General features: G+C 50.8%; 1 protein-coding gene across 1 annotated transcript in view; it reads right to left on the bottom strand.

The window, feature by feature from the left end:
- LOC119954309 (integrin alpha-8-like) overlaps window positions 1-25,507 on the bottom strand; it is a 194,029-nt gene that overhangs the window by 76,989 nt on the left and 91,533 nt on the right. The window contains exons 13-15 of the mRNA XM_038779427.1: window positions 24,029-24,220; window positions 14,604-14,649; window positions 6,143-6,250 (exon numbers count right to left, since the gene is read on the bottom strand). Of these exons, the coding sequence (XP_038635355.1) occupies window positions 6,143-6,250; window positions 14,604-14,649; window positions 24,029-24,220 (346 nt within the window). The remainder of the gene's footprint in view (window positions 1-6,142; window positions 6,251-14,603; window positions 14,650-24,028; window positions 24,221-25,507) is intronic.

The raw sequence follows: 25,507 nt of genomic DNA, 5'->3' as shown, positions 1-25,507 counted from the left end.
TGTACGGTGGCATAGAGAGGGAAGTGTCCAGATGTGCACCACACAACACACTCAAACCTCATCAAAGCAAAGAACTACTGCACCTCCATGAGGTGCCAGACCTTCCATGGTCACTCACTGTGGCAAATACCATTGAGTAGAATGGGATACATCTGGTCCTTTTTGATTCATTCTCGGGGTCGTGTCCGACATGAAGCGCAGCACAGCAATTGGAAAGCTGAAAAGACACTTTGCTGCACATGACATTCCACATAGGATAGTGATGAACAACGCTCGGCAGTTTGTCTCCAGGGAGCGCCAAGAACGTTGCACACACATGGGACTTTGAACATATTACAATCAGCCCCCTGTACCCACAATTGAATGATTTGGTGGAGCAGGCAGTACGTTTCACAAAGCATCTCCTCGAAAAACTCCGACTTCTACGCTGCACCACCTAGTCCGTGTAATCTGCCTAGAGAGGATCTGCCCTCATCAGCAGAGGGAATGCTCTCCAGACGCACCAGAATCATGATCTCTATCGTCAAGGCCCTGTTGCAACCCAAGGTGGGAAATGAACATGAGGAAAACCCTCATGAAATGGCGAAAATGGAAGAAAAGACACTCTGACCGTAATGCCCGCAGACACTGTGCTCTGGAGCTGGGCCAGGCAGACTGAATGCAAACCACACAAGGCGATGACAAATTGGCAGTGGTCCACAACCATGCCCCCCAACCGGTTATGTGGTTGCATCAGGTGGTGTCAGGAACCGGCATCATCTGTCACGGTACTCGAACCAGCATGGTCGAACGGGTCGAGCGGGGTGTGCTGGCCTGGGGCGAACATCTGCCAAGCTATGGCTAGTCGGCGGGGGAGGGGGGCGGGTTGCCCTCTGATCCGGCTGATTACCTGGAACGTGAGGGGGCTGAACGGGCCGGTTAAGAGAACCAGGGTGTTCTCCCATCTAAGGGGGTTGAAGGCGGACGTGGCTATGCTCCAGGAGACCCACCTGAAGGTGGCGGACCAGGTCCGTCTGAGGAAGGGGTGGGTGGGGCAGGTTTATCACTCAGGATTGGACGCGAAGAACCGGGGGGTGGCGATTCTAGTGGGGAAGAGGGTGGCGTTTGAGGCGGCTGAGGTGGTGTCGGACAAGGAGGGCAGATATATCATGGTGAGGGGTAGGCTGCAGGGAGAGAAGGTGGTGCTGGTGAACGTATATGCCCCCAATTGGGATGATGCTGGCTTCATGAGGCGATTGTTGGGCCGCATCCCGGACCTGGAGGCAGGGGGCCTGATCATGGGGGGAGATTTTAACACAGTGCTGGATCCCACACTGGACCGGTCCAGTTCAAGGACGGGTAGGAGACCTGCGGCGGCTAACGTGCTGAGGGGATACATGGACCAGATGGGAGGGGTGGATCCCTGGAGGTTTGGGAGACCGAGAGCGCTGGAGTATTCCTTTTTCTCTCACGTCCATAGGGTTTATTCCCGGATAGACTTTTTTGTCCTGAGCAGGGGATTGATCCCGAGGGTGCAGGATGCCGAGTATTTGGCCATAGCGATTTCGGACCATGCCCCGCACTGGGTTGATCTGGAGATGGGGGAGGCACGGGACCAGCGCCCGCTCTGGTGCCTGGATGTGGGGCTGCTGGCGGAGGAGGAGGTGTGTAAGAGGGTTCGGAGAAGCATTGAGGGGTATTTGGATACCAATGATACGGGGGAGGTCCAGGTGGGGATGGTCTGGGAGGCTCTGAAAGCAGTGATCCGGGGGGAGCTGATCTCCATCCGGGCCCACAGGGAAAGGAGGGAGAGGAAGGAGAGAGAGAGACTGGTGGGAGAGCTTCTGGAGGTGGACAGGAGATATGCGGAGGCACCGGAGGAAGGGTTGCTGGGAGAACGGCGCAGGTTGCAGGCCAATTTTGACTTGTTGACCACCAGAAAGGCGGAGACACAGTGGAGGAGGGCGCAGGGCGCGGTATATGAGTATGGAGAGAAGGCGAGCAGGATGTTGGCGCATCAGCTCCGTAGGCGAGATGCGGCTAGGGAAATTGGGGGAGTGAAGGATGGGGGTGGAAATGTAGTGCAGAAGGGGACAGAAGTAAACGGGGTCTTTAGGGACTTTTACGAGGGATTGTACCGGTCGGAACCTCCGAGGGGGAGAGAGGGGACGGAGAGCTTCATGAACAGGCTATGTTTCCCAAGGGTTCAAGAGAGGCTGGTAGAGGGGCTGGGGGCGCCGATAGAGTTGGAGGAGCTAGTCAGGGGGATCGGGCAAATGCAGTCAGGTAAGGCCCCGGGGCCGGACGGGTTCCCGGCAGAATTTTACAAAAAATATGCGGACCTGGTGGGTCCCCTGCTGGTGCGAACTTTCAATGAGGCGTGGGAGGGGGGGGGCTTTGCCCCCGACGATGTCGCGGGCACTGATCTCTTGATCCTAAAATGGGATAAGGACCCCTTGCAGTGCGGATCATATAGGCCTATCTCGCTCCTTAACGTAGACGCTAAGTTGCTGGCGAAGATCCTGGCTACCAGGATAGAGGATTGTGTGCCAGAGGTAATTCATGAAGATCAGACAGGATTTGTCAAGGGGCGGCAGCTCAACACGAATGTGCGGAGACTGCTCAATGTTATCATGATGCCGGCAGTGGAGGGGGAGGCGGAGATAGTGGTGGCGCTGGACGCAGAGAAAGCGTTTGATAGAGTTGAGTGGGGGTACCTGTGGGAGGTGTTGGAGCGGTTCGGATTTGGGGAGGGATTCATCAAATGAGTGAGGCTGCTTTACGCGGCGCCGATGGCGAGTGTAGTCACAAATGGAAGGAGATCGGAGTACTTTAGGCTCTACCGTGGGACCAGGCAGGGGTGTCCCCTGTCCCCCCTGCCCCCCCTGCTCTTTGCACTGGCGATTGAACCGCTGGCCATGGCGTTGAGGTAGTCAGGGAGGTGGAGGGGTCTGGTGCGGGGTGGGGAGGAGCACCGGGTATCGCTGTATGCGGACGACCTGCTGTTATATGTGGCGGACCCAGAGGGGGGAATACCGGGGGTGATGGAGCTGTTAGCGGAATTTGGGGGCTTCTCGGGCTATAAACTGAACTTAGGAAAGAGCGAGGTATTTGTAGTGCACCCGGGAGATCAGGAGGAGGGAATTGGGAGGCTCCCCTTCAGGAGGGCAGTGAAGAGTTTCAGGTACCTGGGGGTGCAGGTGGCCAGGAGTTGGGGGGCTCTTCATAAGCTTAACTTCACCAGACTAGTGGAACAGATGGAGGAGGAATTTAAAAGGTGGGACATGGTGCCGCTATCGCTGGCAGGCAGAGTGCAATCCGTTAAAATGACGTTTCTCCCGAGGTTCTTGTTCCTCTTCCAGTGCTTGCCCATCTTTATCCCTAGGGCCTTTTTTAAAAGGGTGACCAGCAGCATCATGGGATTTGTTTGGGCGCATGGCACCCCGAGGGTGAAGAGGGTCTTCTTGGAGCGGAGTAGAGATGGGGGGGGGCTGGCATTGCCCAACCTCTCGGGGTACTACTGGGCGGCCAACGTGTCGATGGTGCGTAAGTGGGTGATGGAGGGGGAGGGGGCAGCATGGAAACGGATGGAGAGAGCGTCCTGTGGGAATACAAGCCTGGGGGCCCTGGTAACGGCGCCGTGGCCGCTCCCTCCCACGAGGTATACCACGAGTCCGGTGGTGGCAGCTACCCTCAAGATTTGGGGGCAGTGGAGGCGACATAGGGGAGAAGTGGGGGGCTCGATGGAGGCTCTGTTAAGGGGCAACCATAGGTTCGTCCCGGGGAACATGGATGGGGGATTTCAGGGATGGTATAGAGCGGGCATTAGACAGCTGAAGGACCTGTTTATCGACGGAAGGTTTGCGAGCCTGGGGGAGTTGGAGGAGAAATTTGGGCTCCCGCCGGGAAACATGTTTTGATATCTGCAGGTAAAGGCATTTGCTAGACGGCAGGTGGAGGGATTCCCTGCGCTCCCCGCGAGGGGGGTGAGTGACAGGGTGCTTTCGGGGGTCTGGGTCGGGGAGGGGAAGATATCCGATATCTACAAGCTTATGCAGGAGGTGGAAGAGGCGTCAGTAGAGGAGCTGAAAACGAAGTGGGAGGGGGAACTGGGGGTACAGATCGAAGACGGGACATGGGCTGATGTCCTGGAGAGGGTAAATTCTTCCTCCTCGTGTGCGCGGCTTAGCCTCATCCAATTCAAGGTGCTGCATAGGGCCCACATGACTGGGACGAGGATGAGTAGGTTCTTTGGGGGTGAAGATAGGTGTGTCAGGTGCTCGGGGAGTCCAGCGAACCATGCCCATATGTTCTGGGCATGCCCGGCATTGGAGGAGTTCTGGAAGGGGGTGGCGAGGACGGTGTCAAGGGTGGTGGGATCCAGGGTCAAGCCAGGATGGGGACTCGCGATCTTTGGGGTTGGGGTAGAGCCAGGAGTGCAGGAGGCGAAAGAGGCCGGTGTGCTGGCCTTTGCGTCCCTAGTAGCCCGGTGAAGGATTTTGCTACAATGGAAGGACGCGAGGCCCCCAAGCGTGGAGACCTGGATCAATGACATGGCGGGCTTCGTTAAGCTTGAGAAGGTTAAATTCGCCCTGAGAGGATCGGTGCAAGGGTTCTTTAAACGGTGGCAACCTTTCCTCGACTTTCTGGCTCAACGATAGGGTACTGGGACAGTAGCAGCAGCAACCCGGGGGGGTGGGGGACGTTGATTATGTTTGCTTATTTTATTTAAATTTGATTTATTTAATTTAATTTATGGTTAAGTTCTCTTGTTGGGGGGGTGGGGGGGGTGGGGGGAGTGTGATACATGTGATGTTACGGTATGGGGGGATTTGTGGGTGTTATGGGGCTGTTAGTTGCATATTACTGTTTGTTGCATATTACTGCTTGTTGCTATACTTGTTATATTTTTATATTTTCTGTAAAAAATTCCAATAAAAATTATTTTAAAAAAAAGAACCAGCATGGTCAACTGCTGCTGAGGCTGACAGACCGAGTCTACAATCAGTGTCCCCTGCACCGGTGGAAATGGAGCCCCCACCTGGTACCAATGCAGCAAACCCTGAAGCCAGTTTGCAGACCCCAGGCATGCCTGCTGCCATCATCCACCACGTGGACATTAACCTGGGCGCTTCCCAAGCACAGCCAACTGGTGTAATTACACGCTCGGGACAGCGGAGCAGAGCAAACCTTAAGCACAAGGACTCTGTACTGACCTAGGTGTATATATCTGCCGTTCTTTTTAAAAGAGTAGAGAAGGTGTCCCCATGGTCTTTGCACCAGGTTCTGTGGTCCAAGTTCGTGCAATTTAAATATTCAATAAGAATATTTCACCTGAGGAAGGAGCAGTGCTCCGAAAGCACGTATTTGAAACAAACCTGTTGGACTTTAACCTGGTGTTGTAAGACTTCTTACTGTGCTCACCCCAGTCCAACGCCGGCATCTCCATATCTTAAATATTCAATGTTCAGTTACTACATTCAACATTGTTCTTTGCGAGTATGGATTGTCCCAACTACAACGGGGAAGATGTAGAAAGTCAAATGTATATTACTGTGACCTGTGCACAGGAAATGATGTGTCATAGAATTTACATAGAATTTACAGTGCAGAAGGAGGCCATTCGGCCCATCGAGTCTGCACTGGCTCCCGGAAAGAGCACCCTACCCAAGGTTAACACCTCCACCCTATCCCCATAACCCAGCAACCCCACCCAACACTAAGGGCAATTTTGGACACTAAGGGGAATTTATCACGGCCAATCCACCTAACCTGCACATCTTTTGGACTGTGGGAGGAAACCGGAGCACCCGGAGGAAACCCACGCACACACGGGGAGGAGGTGCAGACTCCGCACAGACAGTGACCCAAGCCGGAATCGAACCTGGGACCCTGGAGCTGTGAAGCGATTGTGCTATCCACAATGCTACCGTGCTGCCCCTGTCGGTAGTACGGGAGTTCCCATCAGTGTGACTACCGGCCAAGCGTGTAAGATCTGCTGACCATTTACGTTGTACGTAGTCCTTTGTCATCATTCCTACAAAGTCCAGCAATGTTATGCTACCCTTTCAGGAACTGTCTCTGTCTACCATCTGCTGTGCTGATGGGATCAATGTATTTCCGCTGACATTTATCACATGCAAATTTACTGGAAATGTTTTACCATGTCACCAGGTCAAGAATCTGTGGCGATCTACATGTTGTTTGATTTGGATTCAGTGTGTCAGGTGTAAGTATGACATCAGCTTCTGCTGTTATGACCGGTCTTGCTCTGTTTAGAGAAAAGAGAGAAGTTGTCAGTGTAATAGGAACATAAGAACATAAGAACTAGGAGCAGGAGTAGGCCATCTGGCCCCTCGAGCCTGCTCAACCATTCAATGAGATCATGACTGATCTTTTGTGGACTCAGCTCCACTTTCCGGCCCGAACACCATAACCCTTAATCCCTTTATTCTTCAAAAAACTATCTATCTTTACCTTAAAAACATTTAATGAAGGAGCCTCAACTGCTTCACTGGGCAAGGAATTCCATAGATTCACAACACTTTGGGTGAAGAAGTTCCTCCTAAACTCAGTCCTAAATCTACTTCCCCTTATTTTGAGGCGATGTCCCCTAGTTCTGCGGTCAACCGCCAGTGGAAACAACCTGCCCGCATCTATCCTATCTATTCCCTTCATAATTTTAAATGTTTCTATAAGATCCCCCCTCATTCTTCTAAATTCCAACGAGTACAGTCCCAGTCTACTCAACCTCTCCTCATAATCCAATCCCTTCAGCTCTGGGATTAACCTAGTGAATCTCCTCTGCATACCCTCCAGTGCCAGTACGTCCTTTCTCAAGTAAGGAGACCAAAACTGAACACAATACTCCAGGTGTTGCCTCACTAACACCTTATACAATTGCAACATAACCTCCCTAGTCTTAAACTCCATCCCTCTAGCAATGAAGGACAAAATTCCATTTGCCTTCTTAATCACCTGTTGCACCTGTAAACCAACTTTCTGTGACTCTTTCAGTAGCACACCCAGGTCTCTCTGCACAGCGGCATGCTTTAATATTTTATCGTTTAAATAATAATCCCGTTTGCTGTTATTCCTACCAAAATGGATAACCTCACATTTGTCAACATTGTATTCCATCTGCCAGACCCTAGCCCATTCACTTAACCTATCCAAATCCCTCTGAAGACTTCCAGTATCCTCTGTACTTTTTGCTTTACCACTCATCTTAGTGTCATCTGCAAACTTGGACACATTGCCCTTGGTCCCCAACTCCAAATCATCTATGTAAATTGTGAACAATTGTGGGCCCAACACGGATCCCTGAGGGACACCACTAGCTACTAATTGCCAACCAGAGAAACACCCATTAATCCCCACTCTTTGCTTTCTATTAATTAACCAATCCTCTATCCATGCTACTACTTTACCCTTAATGCCATGCATCTTTATCTGATGCAGCGACCTTTTGTGTGGCACATTGTCAAAGGCTTTCTGGAAATCCAGATATACCACATCCATTGGCTCCCCATTATCTACTGCACTGGTAATGTCCTCAAAAAATTCCACTAAATTAGTTAGGCATGACCTGCCCTTTATGAACCCATGCTGTGTCTGCCCAATGGGACAATTTCTATCCAGATGCCTCGCTATTTCTTCCTTGATGATAGATTCCAGCATCTTCCCTACTACCGAAGTTAAGCTCACTGGCCTATAATTTCCTGCTCTCTGCCTACCTCCTTTTTTAAACAGTGGTGTCATGTTTGCTAATTTCCAATCCACCGGGAACACCCCAGAGTCTAGTGAATTTTGGTAAATCATCACTAGTGCATCTGCAATTTCCCTAGCCATCTCTTTTAGCACTCTGAGATGCATTCCATCAGGGCCAGGAGACTTGTCTACCGTTAGCCCCATTAGCTTGCCCATCAATACCTCCTTAGTGATAACAATCCTCTCAAGGTCCTCACCTGTCATAGCCTCATTTCTATCAGTCGCTGGCATGTTATTTGTGTCTTCCACTGTGAAGACCGACCCAAAAAACCTGTTCAGTGCTTCAGCCATTTTCTCATCTCCCATTATTAAAACTCCCTTCTCATCCTCTAAAGGACCAATAGTTACCTTAGCCACTCTTTTTTGTTTTATATATTTGTAAAAACTTTTACTCTGTTTTTATATTCTGAGCAAGTTTACTCTCATACTCTATCTTACTCTTCTTTATAGCTTTTTTAGTAGCTTTCTGTTGCCCCCTAAAGATTTCCCAGTCCTCTAGTCTCCCAATAATCTTTGCCACTTTGTATGCTTTTTCCTTCAATTTGACACTCTCCCTTATTTCCTTAGATATCCACAGTCGATTTTCCCTCTTTCTACCGTCCTTCCTTTTTGTTGGTATAAACCTTTGCTGAGCACTGTGAAAAATCGCTTGGAAGGTTCTCCACTGTTCCTCAACTGTTCCACCATAAAGTCTTTGCTCCCAGTCTACCTTGGCTAGTTCTTCTCTCATCCCATTGTAATCTCCTTTGTTTAAACACAAAACACTAGTATTTGATTTTACTTTCTCACCTTCCATCTGTATTTTAAATTCCACCATATTGTGATCGCGCCTTCCGAGAGGATCCCTAACTATGAGATCATGAATCAATCCTGTCTCATTACACAGGACAAGATCTAGGACCGCTTGTTCCCTCGTAGGTTCCATTACATACTGTTCTAGGAAACTATCGCGGATACATTCTATAAACTCCTCTTCAAGGTTGCCTTGACCGACCTGGTTAAACCAATCGACATATAGATTAAAATCCCCCATGATAACTGCTGTACCATTTCTACATGCATCAGTTATTTCTTTGTTTATTGCCTGCCCCACCATAACGCTCCTATTTGGTGGCCGATAGACTACTCCTATCAGTGACTTTTTCGCCTTACTATTCCTGATTTCCAGCCAAATGGATTCAACCTTATCCTCCATAGCGCCGATGTCATCCCTTACTATTGCCCGGATGTCATCCTTAAATAACAGAGCAACACGACCTCCCTTACCATCCACTGTGTCCTTCCGAATAGTTTGATACCCTCGGATATTTAACTCCCAGTCGTGACCATCCTTTAACCATGTTTCAGGGATGGCCACTAAATCATAGTCATTCACGATGATTTGTGCCATCAACTCATTTACTTTATTTCGAATACTACGAGCATTCAGGTAAAGTACACTTATGTTGGTTTTTTTACCTCTGTTTTGAATCTTAACATCTCCAGTTTTATTCCTTTTAGTATGACTGGGCCTATTCACTGAGCTCCCCTCAGTCACTGTACCTTGTACTGTCGCCCTTTTTGATTTTTGACTATGTCTTCTCTGCCTTGCACTTTCCCCCTTACTTCCTTTTGCTTCTGTCCCTGTTTTACTACCTTCCAACTTCCTGCATCGGTTCCCATGCCCCTGCCATACCGAGCGCGATCTAATGGCCACGCTGTGTCCGGCGCAGCGTGGCCAATAAAAGCCGGGAGACCCCGCTCCCAGGGTCTACCCGACTCGCAACGCCTCACGAGATCCAACACAATCTCGCGAGACATTGCAAATTAAATCTCGCCCTTGGCGGGTGGGATCACTTTTTTGGAAAATCTGCATGTTAGAGCGAGACAACTAGTCTCACTCTAATGTACAGATTCGCGAGGTACCTGAGGCTTTGGAATTCTTTTGGAGACCTTCAGTGAGTGATGTCTTTCACTGGTCCCCACAAACAGAATGGCACTTGTGGGGGTCTCCTAAGGGATCGGAGGCCCCCAGCTGCATTCCCTTTGGGTGGGGTGGTTCCCTGGCATTGCTGGGCACCCTGGCAGTGCCAAATTGGCACCTTGGCAAAGCCACCCTGGCACCTTGGCAGCTGGCATAGGCATTGCCAAGCTGGCAATTTTTGTGTGTGCAATTGGGCTGGGGGTGGCCTGTGTGGACCCTCCCATTCTGCTTTCGGGCTGGGAGAGAGGTTGGGGATTGCATCGGGGGGCCTCAGAGATCGGGAGGCCATTTAAAAATAACGTCCCGATATCGTGCTTGCACTGGGTAGTTCTTGTGGACAAAATGGGGCTATGTGCGGCCTTGGCCCACGCATTCCTCGCTGAGGCCCTTTGTACAACGCAAGTCGCGTTGAATAGCCATGTGTTTCTCGGCACTGGAGCCGGGAAACACGCGATTAAACGCGCTCGCTATGGAACTTTGTTCCCATTTGGTTGAATTGAGCCCGTTGTATCTCAATACATCCCCATGACTGGGGGGCCGCGTCCCAGATATGAGGGACATTTCAGTTGCTCACATTCGTATGCAGAACCCTCGGACATTGCTGCCAGGAGATATGGATTTCATAGGGAGTAATATTCAGCAATTCACCAGCACACTTTATTTGTGAACACGAGGTATGGAACTACTTGATCCTTTGGCTGAGTAATGTGTTGAGACTTAGCTGCCTAAACGTAAATGTAGACCATGATGCATTGGGGGAGGGGGTTCCAAAGCATAGCTGTCAGACATAGAACAGAAACCAGCAAGGGGGGGGGGGGGAGGGGGGGGAATTGGAAAAAAGTATAATCAGATCATTTCAACATGAATGCTCAATATGCTGGGCAATATCTCTGTGCTGTTTTAATGTGAGCCTAACCTGTTATTGTATACAAGCAAATGCTCCTGTTCAAGTAGCACAGAGTGCAAGTTGTAACAGGTGTGCGAAGTAGTCATAAGAGATCAGTCCCGATCATAATGCCTATCCCGAATCTCTTGTGCCACTGCACATAGTGACTCATGAACAAGACTGGGAATACTCCACCTCCAGTTAATTCCCTGCACAGGGACGAGTCTACATGCGCCCACTTACACACTCAAAAAAGCTCTGAGAACTGTAAAGATTTTCTCATGTGAAGAATCGTATATTTCAATAGATTTACGTCAAATGGCCTGGCAACACTGACTGTCATTGCTAAAATATTAAGTACATGTGCATGACAAAATGTAAGAATACTATGGGGACTCTGGAACTGTATCCCAGAATATTGCTGACACTCTTGAATCATAACCTAGAATACTGTAGTGTAAGATTTGTTCCTGTTTATTTCCTTGGTTCCCACATCTTTTATTTTATTTTGTTATTTTGGTCCGTGGACCCATAATCGAGATGTGCCTTTGAGCAGAAGACTCAAAATTGAAACAGATTGCTTGTCAGGACATTGTTTTCCCAAGTTTTGTACTTTGGAAAGGAGAAAACTGACTCTTCGACACCTAAAAGGAAAAAGTACCAAAATGAAAGCCTGTCTGTGTGTGTGTCTGTGTGACTGTGTGTGTGTCTGTGTGTGTGGCTGTGTGACTGTGTGTGTCTGTGTGTGCATGTGTGTTTGTGCGTCTGTGTGTGTGTGTCTGCGTGTGTGTCTGTCTGTGTGTGTCTGTGTGTGTCTGTGTGTGTGTATGTGTGTGTCTGTGTATCTGTGTGTGTGTGTTTGTGTGTCTGTGCGTGTGTCTGTGTGTATGTGTGTGTCTGTCTGTGTGGGTCTGTATGTGTCTGTCTGTGTATGTGTGTGTGTATCTGTGTGTGTGTGTCTGTGTGTGTGTTTGTGTGTGTCTGTGTATGTACATGTCTGTGTGTGTGTTTGTGCCTGTGTGTCTGTATGTGTGTGTGTATGTGTCTGTTTGTGTGTGTCTGTATGTGTCTGTGTGTGTGCATGTCTGTGTGTATAAAGGGACTGGGGTGAGGAAGGAGGAGTTGGAAAAGGGGCTGTAGATAATCAGTTACATTTAGAACCATGGAACTACCACTGAGCAGAAGGAGGTTATTCAGCCCATTGAGTCTGCACTGACCCTCTGAAAGAGCACCCAACCTAGGCTCACTCCATCACCATATCCCCGTAACCCCATCTAATTTATAGTGGCACAGATTTACAGTGCGGTTTAGGTTCTGTGTTTACCCCAGGTGTGGGGGCGGGGAAAAGAGGGATGGATGAGGTTAGATGGAGGATGATTTGGGAGGGGGGTGGGGGTGGTTCAATGCAGTGCCCCTGAGGAATGCCGAACCCCCCTCTTTTCCCTGCCCCCACACCTGGGGTAAACGCAGAGCCTAAACCGCACTGTAAATCTGTGCCAGTGCACAGGGGGATCAAATAGCTCTGGAACAAAGGGCAGGATGAAGAGAATGTGAGAGAGAGAGAGAGAGAGAGGAGAAAGGGGGAGAGAGGAGAAAGGGGGAGGGAGGAGAAAGGGGGAGGGAGGAGAAAGGGGACGGAGGAGAAGGGGGGATGGGAGAAGAAAGGGGAGGGAGGGAGGAGGAAAGGAGGAGGAGGAGAAGAGATAAGAGGATGAGGAGGGAGGAAAGGAGGGAGAAAGGGGGAGGGAGGAGAAAGGGGGGAGGGAGAAGAAAGGGGGAGGGAGGAGAAAGGGGGAGGGAGGAGAAAGGAGGCGAAAGAGGCCCAGGGGGTGGGGAGGCAGAATTAATCCAAATTCCTGCTTATTTCCTCAGACTCTTCAAAAGGTTGTTTCTCCCCAGGATTAGAAAAGGTGCCTTGATAATTCACAGCGCAGAACCCTTTCTGCGCTGTGAATTATAAAGGCAGAACCCAGAAATTTTGCCAAAGTTTTTCCCTCTCTCTCCACGCGTTTTTCATGTTGTTGTGAAACTGACCTGAAATCGCAGAGGCTGAAGCTGAAATAGACAAATCCAGACACATCTCCCACCCTGTGATCCCAGCATTTCCCTCTGCATTCTAACCAGGCAATATTCCGGGGTTTAGGCAGATTGCAATATATTCACCAAAGCCCTGCTCTCAGCCAGAGGGCGGACGGGACTCCCTCTCTCTGTCTCTCTCTCTCTGTCTGTCCCCACAATCTCCCCCTCTCTCTCTCAAACAAAGACAAGGCAGCTGGGAGGAAGGGGAGCCTTGAGAAAGATCTGCTGATGCCCCCATCCAATGGATGCCCGGGGCTAACGTACCGACGCCACCCCTCCTCTGTACGCCGCTGCCCCCTACCCTAACCCCCTACCCCACCACCCCTACCCCTACCCCCTACCCCTACCCCCCACCCCCACTCACCCCCCCACCCCTACCACCCCACCACCACCCCCACCCCCCCCAACCCCACCACCCCTACCCCCCACCCCCACTCACCCCCCCAACCCCCCACCCCCAACCCCCCCACCCCTACTCACACCCCACCCCTACTCACCCCCCCACCCCCACTCACACCCCCTCACCCCCCCACCTCCTACCCCCCCCACCCACTCACCCCCCCCCCCACCCGCCCCACCACACAAACGCCGGGACTCTCTCTCCCCCCCCACACAAACGCCGGGACTCTCTCCCCCCCCCCAAACGCTGGGTCTCTCTCTCCCCCCCAAACGCCGGGACTCTCTCCCCCCCCCAAACGCTGGGTCTCTCTCTCCCCCCCCAAACGCCGGGTCTCTCTCTCTCCCCCCCCAAAACACCGGGTCTCTCTCTCCCCGCCCCCCCCCCAAAACGCCGGGTCTCTCTCTCCCCCCCCCAAAACGCCGGGTCTCTCTCTCCCCCCTTCCAAAACGCCGGGTCTCTCTCTTCCCCCCCCCAAAACGCCAGGTCTCTCTCTCTCCCCCCCCCCCAAAACGCCGGATCTCTCTCTCCCCCCTTCCAAAACGCCAGGTCTCTCTCTCCCCCCCCAAACGCCGGGTCTCTCTCCCTCCCCCCCCCCCAAAACGCCAGGTCTCTCTCTCTCCCCCCCCCCCAAAACGCCAGGTCTCTCTCTCCCCCCCCCAAAACGCCGGGTCTCTCTCTCAGGTCCCTCCCCCCCCCCCAAACGCCGGGTCTCTCTCCCCCCCACCCCCCCAAACGCCGGGTCTCTCTCCCACCCCACCCCACCCCACCCCCCCAAACGCCAGGGCTCTCTCTCCCCACCACACAAACGGCGGGACTCGCCACTTCCGCAGCGGGTGAAACTGACGCATATCGCGTCAGTCCGCTGTTGGCCCTTTCGGGAACGGAGATTAACGGCTTAAAAGAAGGCCCCGACGCCGGAGTCAACCGCACCGCTTTTCCCCGCCGGAAATGGGCGTCACGTCGGTCTGCGGAGAATTTCGCCCATGGTCTGTTAAACTCTCCTGCTCAGGAAATCAGCGGCCCTTTAACCATGAGCTAAACTGTGAGGCTAGTGTGTTCTTTATTCTTATCGAATGTATGACTGAAGATGGATTTGTCAATGTGGTGCATCTCGCTTGTTCATTGTGTTGGAACTTGCTCCTGGGAAAGCACCTTGGGACATGAAACGTGCTATATAAATATCAGGGGCGTGATTCTCCGCCAGTGGGATTCTCCGTGTTGCCGGTGCCCAGGGGTTTCCCACGGCGTGGGGCTGCCCCACAATGGCAAACCCCATTGACCGGTCGGCGTAACGGAAAATCCCGCCAGCTGGTCGGGGCAGAAAAGTGGTGCACGGCGGGGCGGAGAATCCAGCCCCAGTTATCCTTGGAATAAGATTCTCTTCAGGCGCCATTCGATGAATGGACGAGACAAGGCCATGTAATGGAGAGGAACACAGACAAGATCGTGAGGCGACACTAATGATTTAGGAAGGTGGCAGATGATCAAGTTGAGCTGCAGCCGTGTTGCTGTTTGGAGATCCTCACCTGTATAACAGAACTTTATCAGCATCGTGGGCACCAACAATCAAATCTGCAACAGAAATAAGAGCACGCATTAAGATAATATTGATGGAGCAGCGAGGAAACTATTTTGTGGCCAGAAGTAGAGATGCTGTTTTTAGGCCCCCCCCCCCCCCCCCCCCCCCCCCCCCCCCCACCCCCACACACACACACAACTCCCACAAGTGTTGCCAATTTACTGGGGTACTGTTCCACTGGTTCTGCCAATGCAGTGGGCTGAACTGATTGGCATTGACAGTGTCAAGTTAATGCCAGTTGGTGACCCACTACGCCTGTGTAGTGGCTGTTGTGAAGATGCGAATCTCGACTGTAAGTATCAGCAGAATATTAAACAATTCCTATTTTCACCTGATGGCCACACGCAGCCGGATTCGCTGGTTAACAACGATAAAAGGGAAACAAGGCTGATTATTGTTCTCTCCTTCATGCAATGGCTCTGAGGCCTTCTAGGATGTTTCAACTGCTGTCCCTAGCTGAGATCAGGTACGTCATCACAGAATGCAGGTCAATCCTGGGCCGTTGGGCAGCATGGTAGCACAGTGGTTAGCACAGTTGCTTCACAGCTCCGGGGTCCCAGGTTCGATTCCCGGCTTGGATCACTGTCTGTACGGAGTCTGCACTTCTCCCTGTGTCCGCATGGGTTTCCTCCGGGTGCTTCAGTTTCCTCCCACAGTCCAAAGATGCGCAGGATAGGTGGATTGGCTATGCTAAATTGCCCTTACTGTCCAAAAACGGTTAGACGGGGTTAGGATGGAGGTGTGGGGAGAGGGTGCATGTGTGGGGTAAGGTAGGATGCTCTTTCCAAGGGCCGGTGCAGACTCAATGAGCCGAATGACCTCCTTCTGCTCTGTCAATTCTATGATTCTTTCCAGTCAGTGGTGCCGATTTCCAGCCCGCGATCACCATCAGAGAGAAAGGCGACAAGGCGGAAAACCCAGAGAGAGTTGGGAAACGGGGTTCTCTGCAAAGATATTGGGCGGGATTCTCCGACGGCCCCCCTGCCGGGTCAGAGAATCCCCGAGGGGTGGCGCGAATTCCACCCCAACGCCCCGACGCCGACTGCCATATTCTCTGGTGCGTTTTTCGGGCGGGGGTGGGATTCACGCCATGCCGGTCGGGGGGGGGGGGGGGGGGGGGGGGGGTCGTTGGCAGTGCCCCCCACCCCGGCAATTCTCCGGGCCCCGATGGGCCGAGCGGCCGTCTGTATTTGGTCAGTCCCGCCGGCATGAATCACTCACCTCTGACACCGGCGGGTCATGGCAGCTAAGTTGGCGGGGGCGGTCCTCGGGGGGGGCACGGGGGATCCGACCCCGGGGGGGCCCCCACGGTGGCCTGGCCCACAATCGGGGCCCACTGATCTGCGGGTGGGCCTGTTCCATGGGGCACTTCTTCCTTCTACGCCGACCCCAGCAGGTCTCCGCCATTGCCGGCGTGGAGAAGAGGCAAAATACGCCGGCTGGTCTGTGCATGCGCAGAACAACGGCGGCAGTTCCGCGCATGCGTGAGATCACGCCGGCCCTTTGGCGCATGCGCAAACTTGCTGAGTCCCTTCTGCGCCGGCTGGAGCGGCGCCAACCCCTCCGCCATCCAGCTAGCTCCCGAAAGTGAGGAGAATGCAAATTCTGCACTTTCGGGGGTTGTTGACCCCAGAGTGGTTGGCGCCGGTTCTCCCAACGCCGTGGGGACTTAGTCCCCAGAAGGGAGAATCCTGCTGATTATGTTTCCTGACTTTCGCTGTCCAGCGACATCATGAAGTTCACACCCTCAAAGGTAAGGAGCCTCATTTGAATGTGCTATATCAAATATTAATGTTATTAACAGGACCCTCTACCGCAGTTATTCAAACCTCGCCAACGTGAAGTTTACAACAGCTTTTTAAATCCAGGATTCAGTTGAGGGGATCAATCCAGTGCCAACCTGTGCCGGGGTCAGCGTGAAGGGCGGACCCTCATGGAAACCCATGGCCGGTGGGAGGGGGGTGGTTGCCATTATTGTGTGATGAGGGTGAACGGGCAGTGAGGGGGAAACCTGCAGACATGGGCTGGGAAACGAGCACACAGGGTGGGGGGGAGGGGGGAATGGTGGGGGGGGGGGGGGATGGTGGTGGTGGTGGGGGGGGGGGGGGGGCGAACCGCCGGTGATACTTGCAGATTGTCCGGGGCAGGGGAGGTATGGCAGGTGAGCCCCCAATTCCTCTCTGGTGGGGGCTGGATGCCGTCCAGTTTCCATTCTGATTGGGGCGGCCGTTAATGATGGCGTCCCGAGCTCTATGGAGCCGGTTCATGCCCCGACCCACCCAAGTGATGGCATAAACCCCGCCCACTTCTTTTTAAAAAGCGGCTCAAGATGTGGAATGAAACTGGTCTGGGCAGCTGGAGAGCTGCACAGCAGTTTTCAGTCAGAGACTGATACTTTGAAAAAAATGGGCGGGTTTCTCCGGGCGCGTTGTCCCGGTAACCGGAGAATCCCACCTGAGGTCAGTGGAGTTCTCCATTGCAGGCAGCTCACCCCTGGTGTTCTTGCAGCGGGTGGGGTCGGAGAATCCAGCCCACCGTGAGATTCCACCCCACGTGCCTCAATATTGGACCATACTTTCCGGACAGATTCTTTTTAATACAATAATAGGTAACTTGTTTCTGAGGGAAGGAAATATGCTGAATAAAAAGGTTTGTTAATGTCTTTCCGGCAGCTTATCCATTGTAATACTATTTATAATTTGCTCTCAGCAATATGGTTGATACTCACAAAGCTGTATTCCTTTTTATCCTGACTATGGGAGGTCCTACAGCAGAGGGTTTTAAGGGACAGTATGTTGGGACAGACAATGGTGCAATGATGTTGTCCATGTGCTAATCATTCAGGGGCCTGAGCTAATACTCTGGAGACATGAGTTCAAATCCCACCGTGGCAGCAGTTGTTGGAATTTAAATTCAATTAATTAAAAGCAAAATCTGGAATTGCAAGCTGGTCGGTTATGTGACAAGTGAATCAAATCAATTGTTCATAGAAGTTCATGGGGGGCGATTCTCCGCACTCACGACGGTGCGGAGAATAGCGGGGGTCGTAAATTTTTACGGCCACGCTGGTCTGACGCCTTCCCGCTATTCTCCCCCCCCCCACGCCCGCCTCCCGACACGAATCGCTGCCCGCCGTTTTTTTACGGCGAGCAGCAATTCTCAGCTGGCCGATGGGCCGAAGTCCAAGCCCTTTACGACCGTTTTCTAGGAACGTCAAACACACCTGGTCTGATCGTTCGTAAAAACGGCCGTAAAGTTGTGATCTTGGGAACCATGGCACCGATTGGCACGGCAGTACCACGGCCGTGCCAAGGGTGCCATGGGCCCGCGATCGGTGGGCACCAATCGCGGGCAGCGGGTACTTACCCCGCGCACTCTTTGTCCTTCCGCCGCCCCGCTGTATCCATTCGCGGGGCGGCTGAGGGGCATCCCGGCCCGCGCATGCGCAGGTTTCGCGCAAATGAGCGATGATGTCATCCGCGCATGTGCGGGTTGGAGTCTTCCAATCCGCGCATGCGCGGCTGACGTCATGTGACTCGTCAGCCATCGCAAACTCTGGCAAGCGGGCTTAACGAAATTCGTTAAGCCCGCGATGCCGGAGTTCACGGCCGAGGCATGCTAGTGAACCCACCGGGTCTTCACCGGGTCTTCACCGGGTCGGGGGGGCGGAGGCTGGCGTCAAACCCGCCCGCTTTTGATGCCAGCCTCACGATTTCTCCCGGTTTCGGAGAATCACGCCCATAGAGTCTACAGCACAGAAACATGCCCTTCGGCCTAGAGTGGTCCATGCCAACCAAAAAGCCCATCTAAGAAGCAAAGTAAAAAAAACAATTAAATCTGGTTCACTAATGTTCTGTAAGGAAGAGAAATCCTCCATCCTTACTGGGTCTGACCTAAATGTGACCCCAGATCTACTGAATGGGGATGTCTCTAACTGCCCACTGAAATACTCAGCTCAACGGCAAATAGGGATGGGCAACACAGCAATGCCCATATGACATGAGAAGAGTAAATTAAAAAGGAGCATAACATGGGACTAGAGTTGTGTTCAAATCTGGCTAGGTACAGGTGGTGGCTTCTCTTACACCTGGAGGACATCAGTGAACCCACCGGGTCTTCACAACAACAGCCAGCCCATCAATCATCGAACAAATTGAACTCCAGCTTGTAACATGTTACAAGCTGGAGTTAAATTTGTTCGATGATGTTGTCCATGTGCTAATCATTCAGGGGCCTGAGCTAATACTCTGGAGGCACAACCTCTGTATCATCGGCCCAGTATTACCGTGACCATCAAATTACTGCACTCTCCATTCGGGACAGTTAGTCACATTGTCCTGTGACAACTTAAAGCCAAAACGTCCAGGGACTGAATTTCTGAATCTTGTGCTCCCAGTAATGTTTCACTTTAATTTACATTCCAGTTGACTACACAGCTCAAAGGCTGAATGTGGGATGCATATATTTGCCTCCTGGCAAACACTTACTTTAATTCCTTTCGCTGAAAAATACAGACAGAATTTTCTGCCAACCCATTTTAAGTCTTCTGCTTATACTTGCAAGAGGCTCGTATAAATTTCAAACAAATAGGCTGGCCACTGGAGGGCGCTCTCAGCTCATTCTGTGCTGTCCTATCCCGTTGGATATATCTCCTCGGAAGCCGGATGCTTTCCCCTGAATCACTCCCCCCCCCCCCCCCCCCCCCCCCCCCCCCCCCCCAGCCGAACATCATTACTTTGAACATGTTTAGCACAAGTACTTATATGCTACCACAATCCTCAAAATTGTACCATATTTGACCACCTGATTTAAAATAGAGTCCAATGGCATGTTTAATCTACGCTGGTCAAATCATTTCCCTGTAATTTACTGCAGCTATTTCTTTGCAAACCACATTTCCTCAGGTTAAATCTAATCTGAAAATGTTGAACCGAGCGGAAAATGTATATTATGAAAATTTATCTTCTGTTAATAACTTCTCCCTCCCTCTGGAATTAAATGTAGATTCACCCTGCCGCATGACATTTAAAGGAACGCTACCAAGAAGAGATGGCAAAATTGAGGACAACCGAATCAGGTCCTCACTCCCCGAACACCTTCCCTCAACACACAGTCATTTTATTCATTTTTATCTATGAAGATAACCTTCAAAAGGAGGCGGAAGCAGTGGTTTTTCTGCCAGGCCGCTCTGGTTGTTCATTATTGGAACCCTGTGCTCAGGGATATTTTATTCTCACTGCCTCCTCTACTTCTCCACTCCCCCACCCCCTGCCATGGTTTCCCCTCCAGATCTCACTCAAGGGAGGAATTGTATTGGGAAGGCCATCATGAGAAATATTCTTTTATAGAGGTTATATGCAGGGCTGTAAGCTAAACATTGGGTGGAATTCTCCGCCACCCGCTGACAATAGCGTGGTTCCTGATGTGGTGGCGGATGGAGCGTTGGGCTAAAAATGGGACCAGTGCCTGTTCCGAAGCTCCGGTCCCCCAACGGCGGCAGCAGCGAGCTACACACCCCATCCCGATGGGAGGATGCAACTGGGTTATTTGAACCCATTTGTACCCGATTAATAGGCTGAAAGCGCAATTCTCCACGCCTCCGCGATGTTCTAGCCCTCTCAGCCAGGCTTCACGGGGCCTGGATTGCTGGAAGTATTTTCGAATCTGGTCCTGACGTGGTGGACGACAAGGGGGTACATAAGTAATGTCGATATTCCCAAAGTCTATCGGAGGGCCTCCTCCTCCCCACAATGTAAATCCTGCCCATCCCACCACCCAATACCCCACCATCAGATCCCTATTCAGACCCCCATATCAGAGACCCTCATCAGATCCCCCCTTTCAGACTTCATATCAGAAACCCCCATCAGAAACCTCATCGGACACCCATATCAGAGACCACCATCAGAGCCTCTCCAGCAGATCCACCACCAGATCCCCATCAAAGTCACATATGGGAGACCCCGATCAGTCCTCCATATCAAAGATCCCCCCACCAGACTCCCCCATATCAGAGACCCCCATATAAGGGACCCCCGTAACAGAGGCCTCCCCAGAAGAGACCCACATATCAGAGATACCCACATCAGAGATCCCCATATCAAAGACCCCCCCATTTCAGAGACCCCCATATCAGAGATACCCGTATCAGAGACCCCCATATCAGAGAACCTCCATAAGAGATTACCCATATCAGAGGCCCTCCATATCAGAGAGCCCCATGCATCGGAGACCTCCCCATAAGAATCCCTCATATCACAGACACCCCATATCAGATACCTCTATATGGAGAGCCGAACTATAATTGACAGGTCCTAGTCATATCAAAAGCAATTAAGTGCTTTCTGCTAACAAAAAGAGGAAGTGAAAGCACTTAACTCTTAAATGTTTATAAACATTGTGGTTAGTTTCACAGCAGGGTATTTGAGATGCATTCAAACATGAAGATAGATGAAAATAAATAATCCAGGAAATGGGCTATCTGGAAGCTATTACCCTGTTAAGTACAGCCTACTAAAATATATTTCTCTTTAAAAGTGAATAGAAGCCTCGCAGATCAAAGGATCTGAGGGCATTTAATGTCTTTGATGTGCTTTTGCTTTCTATGAAATAATAGCTGCTGCTTTCTAGATTTCTGTCTGAGGCAGCAGGTGTAAGGGATAGGTAAGTGAAAATGAAATGATTTTTCACAATTTCTGCCTGGACTGCTTTTTTGATTCCAGGCAGGCAGGGGTGACTGATGGGGGGTGGGGTGTATCTGTTATGCGGGGGTCTGTCTCTGATATGGGGGAGGTCTGTCTCTGATATGGGGGTCTCAGATATAGGGGTCTCTTATGAGTGTCTCTTATGGGAATCTCCATGGGGGAGGTCTGATGGGGATCTCTGATATGGGGTGTGATGGGGGTTCTCTGTTGGGGGTCTGATGAGGAATTGTGTTTCCCTCATTCATGTGTGCTATTGAGGGGGTGACCTATAATTCCTGTGGTTGTGGGGGGGAAGATGCTCCTACTGGTCAGCGGGGAGGGGTGGGGGCAGGATTTGTGTTGTGGGGGGCAACCACTGGACCTTGATATCGGGCCAATAGCGGGATTCTGAATGGAATTATGTGAGCTCCCGCCATGCATAAATTAGCTCGGCAAGTGAGAGGGAATTGTTCCTAGGCATTGCTCTTAGCACCAACACAGACCAGGGGTGATTCTACTCCAGCAAGAGAGCTACCCCGCCACTGCAAAACATATCCTGAGAATTCTGCCAGTATCTGGGCATCATGTGGAGAGGCGGTGGTGACTTTATTATTCCTTGTGTTTGAATAAAGCTCTTGGTCTTACAGTTGAAGTAGATGCTTTATTGTGTGAGTTTGTCCTCTCTCCAGCACTTATACTATACATTATATCTGAGCTGCCTGTCTGTGTCCTGCTCACCAGCTGCCGTTCCTGTGAAGAATGCCCCTTGACTTCCTGTTTTGTCTATTATATACATATCTGGTGCTCCTTCTAGTGGTTACTTAGTTGTGGTGTATTTACATTAATCTCTTGTGTATATACAGTGATGCATATCACTACAGTGACATGGTATTGCAACTGGCAATCCAGTGGTCCAGAGTAATGCAATGCTCTGGGGACCGGGGTTCGAGTCCCACCATGTCAGAAGGTGACATTTTAATTAATAACAATTTGGAATTAAAAGTATAATTATGACCACGTCATGAAGGCAGGGATTCTCCAGGGCCGCAAACCAGTGGTGGAAATCGCAATGGCTTAATGAATCGGAAGGGTGGGAAAAAATGGTTTTCACTTTGGGCGTCAAACACGTTCCGAGTCTCCTGTCTCATCCCACCAACCCATACGAGGTTCCCACTGGCACTGGTGACGTTGCCGCCCATATCCGGTGGGAACATGAAAACACCTCATTAACCCTGATTTAAATCTTATTATCGGGCAGGAGGCACAATGCACTTGCCTCCTGAGGGGTGCTCAAACTTCCCAGCTGGGAGTCCCACTGGCATAAATCGATGCAAGTCCAGAGAAATGGAGACCTGGCAGCTTGCACTCCAAGGTGCAGGAGCAGTACTCAGACAGGGCACCTGCTCTTTCTAGGAAGCTCTTCAGAACAAAGAGACAGCTTCTTCAAGAAGAAATATGGTTAGAAAGAACCACCGCTCAAAAGAGTTTGTAATTCAAAGTTAATGGACCCCTGCAGAGTTATATAAATAAACAATGGTGATCTTTCCTTTGAAACGGCCTGGACCTGTCAATCACATGGCTTTAAAAAGGCCATGGCCCTTGAAATTGAATATAAACAATGCAGGTCAAAGCTTTTAGTCTTCTAGACATGCAGAGAGTTTGAAAAATTTAAAGTGCAATGAAATTCATTGCGAAAGAAACATTTCAAACGTTTTAACCACATTAAAGGCGAGACTCTCACAAATCTTTCATTTTGACATGCAGGAGGATGGTTTACAGGATGTAAAGGCTGCAGATGGGGAGACCTGTCAAACAAGTCCCATCCCAAGAAAGACCCCCAACCTGAGCCCCTCCAGCTCAGCCCCCTGATACCCACCATCCCTGATGTTCCCTCCTCGGCTCCCTGGAGGCAAGTGTAGGAAGGGTAATCAGCCCCTTGCATCTCTCAGAATGCAAAGTGCCAGGTTGGCTGCCAAGGTGCAGGGCCTGAAGGGTAGCTAGGATGGAGGGACTGAGGGAGGTGCCGGAAGGAGGGGTATTGATGAGCGGTGATTGAAGGGGGTTGCTGAGGGGGGGGGGGGTGGGGGGGGGCTTGCCAATGATTAAAGGGGGGGAACATTGCTAGCTATTGATGAGGGTCCTAGACAATGATTCAGGAGGGGGCTGCAATGGTATTCTGAGATCAGGGCCCATCTCATATTCAGCACAAACCTCCATCCTCATTTTAAAAATGTTGATGTGCCATTGAATGGCAAGCCAACTTTACTCCTGGCGCCAGTGGGAATCAGCCCGGATTCTTCGCTGGCAGAAGCAATTACTCTGCAAACAGGAGAACTTTAGCCAAAAACTCATCTGGTACACTGATGCCTCTGGTCATGCCAACATGATCCCCAGCAATGTAGTTGACTCTTCAATGGCCTTGCAAATTACTCCGTTCAAGGGCAATTAGGGATGGGCAACAAAAGCTGACCTTGCCAGAGGCACCCGCATCTCATGAATGAATTAAATTTAAATTTACATTTCTCTTGAAAACTGAAATTGACTGATCTTGTCCATCTACCATATCATTCATTTAAATACTGTTCCGACTTGCGAGATGGATAAAATAGTCATTTTCTTATTTTAGATATCTACATCCAGCGCACAGTATCACATGTAAGGAATAAAATCAAAGCCATGGAGGCATCACCTGTGTAATTGTTTGCATCTATATCCTCCCCTCCCCTCAGTGAGAAGCCAAATCCCGCAGACACTACAACAGGTGCCCATTTTCCCTTCAGCTCTTGATAGAATTTTGGATGGAGTCCATGAGCATGGCCAAAGTAAATGAACACTCTTCCATTGCCATCTTCACCGGCATGTGGTGCTCCGATTGCGACATCTGGAGAGACATAAATGGTTCATTAACGTGTAACTCAGATGTTGCCACACAATATGCCAGAGGGTGGACATTAAAGAAATGAAAGTATAACGAGCCTCTAATTAATTTTTTAAAATGCCACTGGCTTCATCACGGTGATGCACATTTTATGGCTCAAATCTAACCTATTTCCCATTCCTTAGTCCTCCAGCTACAACCCAGTCGTTCTAGCTTCTTGACGGAATTCAGAACCAGACCTGTTCGCGAGATTGAGAGCCAGATCTGTTCCAAAAATTTGAACTCAGCCATGTTGCTGAAGTAAAAATTCATGTTCCCAGAGGTAGCCAGAGAAAGCCTGCAGTGCAAGAACATAAAAATCATATCTTGCATTCGGCAATGGGCGGTCTTCACGTCCTTGAGTCCTCATCAGGCTTCTGATGATCACTTTGCTGCCCTTGGGGATTTTTGTCCTCCAGAGCCACTGTGATGATACCACCCTTGGCCAAAACCCTCAGCACTTCCTCATGCCATATCCCTGTACACCCATCCTAGCCATATATTTGTCGGGATACCTTTCGAACGCCGTTAATGTATCTGCTTCCACAACCTCCCGAGGCACTCACCACCCTCTGTGTAAAAACTTGCTTCGCACATACTCCTCTAAACTTTGCCCCATGGACTTTAAACCTATATCCCCTAGTGATATTAAAACTAGGATCTTCCTAATCTTTAAGGCTCAATTATATCCGAGAGATGGACTTAATCAATAAAGAATTCTCTGGTTTTTAAGGCCGGGACTTCTGTTGCAAGTTCCCCCTGCTAGGAAGCACGGAGATGTTGGTGTGCCATTCGCTGGCGGCAGGATTCTCTGTTCTCTCCACTTGTCAATGGGAATTCCCCACGCCGTCGGGAAACGCGGGGACAAGGGCTCGCCGCCAGCGAATGGCTGGAGAATTCCATCCCGAAGTTATGATTAATGCCCTCTTTAAAATAACAAAGGAGTGTTTATGAAATGCATTAGATGTTTATGCAGTTAGTAATTGGGAGGTCTTGTGCTGCACTGCCTCTGCGTCAGAAGCTCTGGGTTCATGTTCCACCTCAGGTCTTGACGGCCAAGGAAGGTGTGTTCATAATGCACCAAGCAGGTTGAGTTTCCTGCCAATGGCAGGCAGTAAAAGAGAACCTGAGTGAGCCATGTGAGGAAAGATTCTTGAATCCTCTAACATCACTATCTACACTACAATGTGTATGTTGCGGCAGCAACTCGGACTCCCTGTGTGAACTGTACCAGATAGTTAATGATTTTGG

This window comes from Scyliorhinus canicula, chromosome 19 (genome assembly GCF_902713615.1).
Source record: "Scyliorhinus canicula chromosome 19, sScyCan1.1, whole genome shotgun sequence".
Classification (NCBI taxonomy): Eukaryota; Metazoa; Chordata; class Chondrichthyes; order Carcharhiniformes; family Scyliorhinidae; genus Scyliorhinus; species Scyliorhinus canicula.
This window is presented reverse-complemented; position numbering and strand designations above follow the sequence as displayed.